Source organism: Athene cunicularia (genome assembly GCF_003259725.1).
Source record: "Athene cunicularia isolate RWA chromosome 10 unlocalized genomic scaffold, athCun1 chr10_part1, whole genome shotgun sequence".
In the NCBI taxonomy this organism is placed as follows: Eukaryota; Metazoa; Chordata; class Aves; order Strigiformes; family Strigidae; genus Athene; species Athene cunicularia.
Genome location: NW_020799112.1, coordinates 17,020,563 through 17,029,462, shown reverse-complemented (window position 1 = coordinate 17,029,462; position 8,900 = coordinate 17,020,563). Strand labels below are relative to the sequence as shown.

Here is an 8,900-nt window from a genome sequence, read left to right as displayed (position 1 = left end):
CGGGCCGGCTCTGCCCCCGGCCCGATGAAAAGCCCGACCTCTCGCCAGCCGTAACGGGGGCTGCAAACACCCCGTGGGGTACTGCTGCGGCTTTATTTACCTCAGCACTCGTCTTGACCCATTTTTTTAAACCAATGAAAACGGATTCGCGATGTTTCTCTCACGTTTCCGTCGTTGTTTTTGAGGACTGGTTACCATTTGTTAGAATTTAGCAAGGGAAATGTAAACAGACTGACGCCAACTGCTAAAAACCCTTCCTCCTCTGACCCGGTCCCATTCTGCAGCACACCAGGAACTTTGACAGTTCTTGTCAAAAGCAAGATGTTACGCTCAGTAAATCTCAGGCGTTCAAGCAAATGCCATTAGACAATAATAAAACTACTGATTGGGCTAGAACAAGTTATAAGAAGATGGTTTAATACTGCCTGGGATGCTTCCAAAGGGAATGCGCAGTTTGGTAAATGATGGTGATGAGAATATTTGTCCCACACAAATCAGATTCTCTCCTGTTACACTGTATCTCCATCGACATAATCCTGAATAGTCCGGGTTGAAACCACATTTTACATTTGTTACATCTTTTCCTGCGGTTTAAACTGCCGCTAAACCATAGCATTCATTTGCTCCTTTCAATCAGACTTTCCTGTTTAAGTTATCCTCTTAATTCTAGGCACTTAAAATGCATTTAGCAGGCTGCAGAAATCCAGGAATATGTTTGTCCCAATTTACAGTTACGTTAACATCCTGCTACGTTCATACTACTGCAGGGGTATTAAGTGACCTTGAAATAAATGAAAATTGGACCAGGCTGCTCACTTACAGGCCAGATCCAACAACGTCCTGGCACAAACAGAGCCCATCTAATGGACTCCATACATCTAAAGAGTTTCAGACAAGTTTATTTGTGCATATTCTCACCCATTAGCTAGAGGAACCCTTGGCCTTCTGTACAGAGTTGTAGAGCGCAACATGAGCTGGATGACTACAGATGTGAAAGTGGAGGGTTAACAGGATGCACACTTTTGGGGGGCGGGGGGAAACCCTTGCCATAGAGCCAGGCTTGAGGAAAGGGGCAGATACTCATCTTTGGGTGTGTCAAAAATGTGGCAGTTCTCCACCCTTCCCTCCTCACAGAAGCAGTGTGAAGGAAATTCTGTTTACTTGAGTCAGATTACAGCAGTTAAAAGGAAGGTCATGTTTTGGGCCTAAACAATTTTGGCTCACTGCCAGCAACTCGTCTGCAAAACTATAAATAGGAGTGATTTCAGAGGACTCAGAAAAATAAAAAACGATGGACAGAAGAAGCTAGCTCAATTGTATTCCGAAGTAGTTCCAGATACATCCTTAAATGAGGCGGTGAGATACGTAGCACGAGGAATGCCTCTCATAAATATTAACCTACTTTATTTTTAATGAAGATTGACTATATTTAATTAGGGTTTGAAAGATTTCATTTTAGAAAATGGAGGTCTCACCCCCGGCTAGAAGAGCTGTTAAATGACCTAATAATCTTTTCCATTCTTAGACGCTGCTGCCCACCACGATGCTCTGTTTGATTTGCACCAGTCCACACGGACAAAGTGGAGGGATCCTTGATTTGGACAGTTCCTGCTGTGGCTCCTCCACCAGCCTTCCTCCCCGTTGCCCACACCAGAAACACAACTAAGCCTTAACCCATGGTAATTCCTAGCAGCTGATGTGGCCACCTAAGATCTTAGTAACTGCTATAATATAAATATTATCTGAGCTCTTACCAAGGGGCAAAACCAGTAACTATTGTCATGTAGCAGGTGTTGCTTGTGGACAGTCTCCAAGGCCATCTTGCCACATGTCATTTTCCTCCAGTAGTAGCCCTGGGTGTTCTGCATATGAAATGCATGATGCATATGAAATGCATCATTCATATCATATATGAAGAGAGACATGACTTTTACTATTTGAAAAAATAATGTAGAAAACACCACTTTAACTGGTCATTTTCACCACGGAAGAGGCATTTTTTTGAGCAGCTGCCTGTTAGAACCTTCCTACAGACCGTGTTGTTGCTTCAGAAGGACACCTGGCCTGGCTAGGTTCAAGATCACTCATAGTCTGTGTATACCATGCTTGTTACTTGACACACAGTCTTATTCTGGAAGGCAGCCTTGACGGCAGAGTCTCTTGGGTCCACTAATTTGAGTAGAATTGAGATCAGCTTGAATGCTTTAAAGGTCCAGTAGATGTATCTGTGTGGTTTAGGAGGAAACTTTTCCTTCAGTGATGTTTGGGGTGGGTATTTCCTCATAAGCCTTTTGCATATCTCTATCAAAGAGAATCTGTGCATACCCATTTATTTCACAGGGCTGCTGAGTCCAAAGGTGGCCTGCAGGACTTGGGCAGCTCTGTGAATTGGTAAAGACTTAGAAGACATGAAAATTAGGTGGCCATGCTTGGCTTTAAAAAGATTTCATTGACAAAGTCTGAATGAAATAACACTCTCGGGTTCAGAACAGCAGGCATTGCCAGATACAAGGGATTAAAAGGCTTTTTAGTGTGGCTTAGTAGTGTACAGAAGATTGGCTTACTTGTATGAGCTCTGCTTTCGTCACATTGATCTTTAATTTGCATTGTGCTTAGTACAACAGAAACTGGAGGCTGAAGTCTTCTTTCTTGAATCATCTGACAGGTCTTGGCCCTTTTATTGCTTAGTGATTTTTTTTTTTTTTTTGAGAAGGAGTAATTGATTTTTGCCAGTGTAGCCAGTGTAATAGCTGAAGAGTACCAAGTTGTCATAATTTTATGAACCCTGTATGTGGGCAGGTTGATGACAGGACGTTACTATGCAATGGGTTATGCTACTTTATATTACTTTCCTGTATAGATGTATTGATCTACCATAATAGGGAGCTAGCTGATGAAGGAATAAAAGGCAATTCAGTGTTTCCCCTGCTTCAGCTATATGTGACTAAACCCACAAGGTGGTAATGACAAGAAAGATAGTTCCAGTTCTGAGGGACACAGCTGGTTTGTCAGGCTGAGAATAAAAATCAGAGGAGGATAAAGTTGGCAGGGACTGATGGAAGAAATAATTCAAACAGAGGCAGACGTTGCAGAAGAGGCTGGAAGAAGCTGGGCCTTCCTCTCTGCAGCAGTGGAATGGTAAGTCATACAGAAGGAAAGGCAAGTGTGTTGACTGGTTTATTGGTTTTAAGACCTATTTTGTCTTGAATGGTTTAGTGCTAACTAAGTGTTTTGTGGTCAGTACTTACAGTCATTACTTCACAAGAGACTAAAACTGTGAGGTCTGGGCCTGTCCCAGGTCTGCAGAGGTGATCATGGTTGTTACACTAGGGAGGCAACCTGAGAACTGGTCTGTGTGTAGACAAAACAGAGCTAGGGATGTGGAGGAGCAGTTAAGTGGTCACTTGTGACAGCAAAATTCAAACACAGTCACAAGTTTTGTTTTTTCTTCTTTGAAAAGGATTTTGTGTATTAATAAGTAGCTTTTAGAATAATAGATGGGCTTTCACAGACAGGCTTAACCTTGCTGTTTCAATGTTGGTTTGTTGCTTTGTTTGTTGGGGGTTTTTTTAACATGGCATAGTCAAAAACATGGTATCAAAGGTAAGAAAAAAATTATGACATAGCTACCAGTTATGTAAATATCTCAGTTATGGCTGGTCAGCTCCTGTCACCCAACTGAAAGATAATACAGCAAAAGTGTTTTTTTATTTTGTTGTCCTATTATTCACCATTTACTTTACTGTTGTTTTCACCACCTACCATATATAATCGATTGGCTGTCCCCTGCTGTTGCCGTGGATATTTAATACATTGACATGGAAAAGAGACACAGTTTTTTGAAAAGGGAACTGTAACTACAAAATTCCTCTAGCACGGAATGGATGTCTGTGCCGTATTTTATATGAGTACAACCAATAATGGCTTTCTGCTTCATGTTCTTTTCTACCATCTACACGTATAGATGTCCATGCTACATCTCCTGTTTTATGAGGCTGGTGCCTAAGAGAGCATTAGGTCTGACAGAGCTCCTTGTGTCCATTCTCCCTCCCTGGAGCAGGCAAGAAGGGCCGGGTTTGTAGGTCAGTTGGCTTGAAATTCAGAAGCACTTAATGGAAGAGTGGTGAATGCTACTGATTAGAATGGTCCAGCATAAACAGGAATCCAAGAACCTCCCTTCAGACTCTTAGGTCTGAGCTTTTTTGGAGATCAAAGGAGAACGCAGTATTTTGAACAAAATGTGCAAGGGCCCACCCTTCCTGAACTGCACTTTTGGAAGTATGTTCTGTCCTGCAGCCGTAATACTCTGCAGAAGGGTTTGGGTGTCGTGTCGTCGTCCCCCGCACCTTTTTAATATATTTCATAAGAGAAATTTAATAGCTATTTTCATAGGAGTCTCTGATCCTACACTCTTCTCATTGTGCCTGGGTGTTCTGTGAGGAAAGCTGCTGATCATTACTGATTTAAGTCTCGCACCTTTAATTCATCAGAATTTCATGTAATGTATTACTTACATTAGATGTAGGTGCCAAAACTGACCTGTAAACCTAAAATTAAATTGGGACTACACAATTAATTTCACTTAGATTGTGGAAATTAGACTATAAATGGAATTCCTGCGGGAACTGAGTAAACCTTCTTTGACATTGATTTAATGTAATTCTTTTCTTAATAGGGTAACTTTAAATTGTGTAACCAGTACATACTTTTAACCAGCACAGATTTGTAGCAAATCCTGCAGGAAGATTTGCTTAACAGGAACATTCTGTGTGTTTCTGAATTTAAGGATCACAGGGTATGGCTTTATTGCAGCTGACTAGATAGCCAGGTGTCATACCCCTTCCTGAAACTTGATCAGATAGGTAATGCTACAAAGCTAACATGTCATTTGTCAAACATCTCATTATTTTATAAAATGCACATGCGCAGGATAACATAAAGTTAGGGTCAAGATTTATTTTGTGGTCAAAACTGAATTCAGAATGTGAATTTCAAGGTTAGTACCTGAATCAGAATTTCATGTCCAAATCACAATAATTAATGCCTAATTTGGGAGAATTTTGAATTAAAGACTTAATTTTTCCAATTGGACTCAGGAATTCAAAGTCTGACTAGCTCTGGAACAAAAATTTGCATTTTCAATAGATGACAAATGAGTGTGCTTGTTTTATGCATGAAATGAATTTGAGGACTGAAATTATTCTGAATCATCCAAATGCTTATGCTCTAGATGACACCGTATTTTGCTTCTTATGCTGTTAGTAACAGTATTCAAAAGCATATTTTCTTTCCTTTCTTGAGATTTAGAAATATTCTTGTTTTTAAAGATAACCTGTTCAGGTCTGATTCTTCAAGTTTTTCTCTGAATGTGATGGCACTCAGAGGTCTGAGTTAACACATGCACTGGCTTTGCATGAGAACTCATGCATTAGATTGTCTCTGCAGGGGAACATTTAGGGTACTTAAGATAATTTGACCTATGAAAACATTAATTTTGAATGTTTTACTGAAAGTAGCTCAGAATACCCTGACATTCTGTAAAATGTATGACAATGCTTTTAAACAGGGTAAGAATACTCTGAATGCTGGGTCATCTCAAAACTTGCTTAAAGTTTTCTGGGATCTGCTACTCAACAAGTCTTCTGTATTGTTTAACACAGTATTGCCCTGGTCCTTTACTAAGCTGGTAGGTGCAAAAGCAGTTCTAATGTCTATCAGGCTGTATAAAAAGCACAGCTGTACACCAGACCTCCATCATTTTAGGTATTAGAAGTAATCACGAAAAGGCTGCCTTTCGCAACCAATCATTCATCTGAGGCACTATTAAACATCCTCTGGTATTAGCAGAGTTCTTAAAATTAATTAAGTTCCAGACACGGCATGTGTTGATAGCAGGTAGTCTTGCATGTTCTTTCTCCCTTCTGCATGCTTACAGCTGATCTTCTGATCCTGTTAGTTTAATCTCTTAATTGTCTGTATGTCCTTCCAAGAAGGCGCTGCCCTTTCCTTGATGAAGTCAAGTTCTTTGTTCTTTCCAAGGTTTCATTCCAAGGAATGTGAAAGGACAAGCGAGGTTTCATTCCAAGGAATGTGAAGGGACAAGCTTTAAGACACTACTGTACTGTATTTGCAAAGAAGAGTAAAAAGCGCTGAATGGAAATCCACTTTAAAATAGAAAACTGCACACAAAACCCCACCACCCGCAGACTTGCGAGAGCTTTTGGCAGTTAAAAATATATACACATTCTTCTCCTAATTCATAAGAAATAATAGTATGGGAACTATATTTTGCACAAATACAGTTCCAAAAAATCAGGGTGGTTTTCTTTTTTTTTTTTTGAAAAAAAAAGGGAAAGAATCCCAAACTTCATTAACAGGAATTTAGAACATCCTGCATCCTCTCATTTTACAGTTTGACCCAACCCTACTCAATAATGAAAAGTTTACATCTACAGGAGGAGGCAGATTTGCCTTTCTGATAAGGTGTAACTTTATAATTGAAAGCACTACTAATAAAATTTGCATGTTGCAGAACATTCCCTGGCATGACTAGATGGGACCTGATGCTACAAGATAAAGCCTTAAACACCTTACTTTTGCAATCTACAATGAAATAGCCCTCTATTACCGGATATGTTCTGTATTGTTATCATAATAGGGTTAGCTGCTAGGACTACAAAAACTTAAGAAGTATGAAAATGCTTGAGCTATAAAAAGTGTATTTCTGTGGTTCTATTGATACTCTGAACAAAACACAGTGTGCTTTAGTAAAAAGAAAATGCAATTTAATTTGCCCCTGTCAGTGATACGTATTTCTAGCTGCATTGCTTTTGTTTCTTGCATGGGAAAGAACAGCAGAGTACAGAGGCTGAATAGGTGTTTGTCCTGCAGCTGACCCCACAAAGAGCATACTTTGCACAGGTTCTTCCTGGACACAGAATTCTGTCTGAACAGAGAGAGTTGCAAGGTCAGAGCCAAGCATGAAAAATACCTCCCTTTCAAATTAAAGCTTTTATACGAAGGACAAGGAAATGTTTGGTGCAGTGCTGGATGTACTGGACTTGTTCACTCACCAAAGGGAACTGGATTACTTTTGAGATCCACATCTGAATGTAGCACCAGATATTAAAGAAGGTCAAAGTTGGCTTGGTTTGTTCTAATAAGAGAAAACAGAATTGAAGAAAATATTTCCCAGTAGAAATTCAGTGAAAATATTTTATGCTGTTAAGTCCAGCATTCCAAAATTGAATCTTTATTTTTTTTCCAGTGAATGTACCCATGATCCAGTAATAACAAAAGTTACCAGAAACATATTTTAGTAAAACCTCATTAATCAGGGCAATCTGATATAGTATACCTGATGTTCATTATATTTAATGAGAAATCACTGAGCAAATGTGCTCATTAGTGACTTATTGGACAGCTTTGTGAAAGGTACTTGACTAAAACCCCGTTTCGGTTACTGTACATTTAACAAGCTCCATGAATAGCTATGGTCTAACTGCTTCCTGTTTCTCAGGCACACTGGCAGTGCGTCTGAAATGTTCTAAAACGATAACCCTCGGTATGGAGGTTGCAGACCAGGCTGGTTGTTTATCAGGGTGCTGAAATCTTGGATCCCACATCCTCCTCTGCTCTTTCTCATGCTATGCCTGTGCTTGGCAAGCTGCTGCTTCATGTGGCATGTCTCCCCGGTGTTCACAAGCTAAATAGCCCTTCCAGTGTTTTATCATTTCAAGAGTTAGGCCAGGCTTCGGAAAGCCTCCCTAACCCACGCCCCTGCCTACTGACTGCTTTTGTTTCGTGTTTTCAGGCCGTGAGCGTTTTCAGGCAGTGAGCTCCTGGTTCATTACAGGACTATGTACAGTAACTGGAGTTGAAGTGTTCACTCTTACAGAATTAGTTCCTCTGCTCTGAACCTGCTCTCCCTTCAGTGCTTCCACATGAGCGGAGAAGCACCCTGTTTACTCATCAGCCTGACCACAATTACTGTCTACTAGTAGCAGTTACCATGATGCCTCCTTGAATTCCCAAGTTTAAACTTTTTAGAGTCCAAGTCTAAAAGGCAAAAGAGAAGATGGTGCTATTTATCACAGAATCGTCTAGGTTGGAAAAGACATTGAAGATCATCCAGTCCAACCATTAGCTGACAGTTCCCAACTCCACCACATCCCTCAGCGCTATGTCGACTCTTAAACCCCTCCGGGGATGGGGACTCCACCACCTCCCTGGGCAGCCCATTCCAACGCCCAACAGCCCCTTCTGGAAAGAATTATATTTAAAACGGCTTCCATGAAGGAAAAAATAAAGACTGGGGAGTGAAATAAGCCTGTGCAGACATCCGTATGTGTAGCTTGGTTCGTAATCTGTATGAAGAAAAAGCCGGTTTTTGGTTGGTTTTTTTTTTGGTTGGTTGGTTGGTTGGTTTTTGTTGGGTTTTTGTGTGTGTGTGTGTGTGTTGGTCAGACATTCTGGAGTTGTATTTTAGCAGCAAACAGCTTTAGTTTTAAAAGTCTTCTTCTAAAACCCTAGTAACTGCTGAGACACTAGTTAGATTCAGAACACGGTGCAATGGGCCCGGTTCCTAGCACGCAATTAGTGAACGCAGATACTTGTCATCCTGCTTTAAAAAAAAAAAAAAAGCAAGAAAGAGCAATCGCATAACTTATATTCCAGGAGCTGGCCCATCATATGAGGGGGTTTTTTAAAAGGACCCCGACAATGTCCACCTTTCATTCCGCCGCCTGGGACGGGATCTGGCGGGAGCGCGCCCAGCGCGGGCCCCGACCGCAGCGGCGGGAGCCTCAAACGGCCCTTTGTGTGGGGACAGCGCCTCACGCGCCGGGGCGCGACATCGCGGCGGCGGAGGACGAGGAGGAGGAGGAGGAGGAGGGGGTTTT

General features: G+C 41.1%; 1 protein-coding gene and 1 long non-coding RNA gene across 2 annotated transcripts in view; both read left to right on the top strand.

The window, feature by feature from the left end:
- The first annotated feature begins 2,724 nt into the window (after window positions 1-2,724).
- MESD (mesoderm development LRP chaperone) overlaps window positions 2,725-8,900 on the top strand; it is an 11,989-nt gene continuing 5,813 nt past the window's right edge. Inside the window, exon 1 of the mRNA XM_026856130.1 lies at window positions 2,725-3,138. Within this exon, the coding sequence (XP_026711931.1) occupies window positions 3,136-3,138 (3 nt within the window). The 5' untranslated portion in view covers window positions 2,725-3,135. The remainder of the gene's footprint in view (window positions 3,139-8,900) is intronic.
- LOC113484033 lies at window positions 3,145-6,329 on the top strand. The gene is made up of 2 exons (XR_003399144.1): window positions 3,145-6,039; window positions 6,074-6,329. It is a non-coding gene; the product is annotated as an uncharacterized LOC113484033 (long non-coding RNA).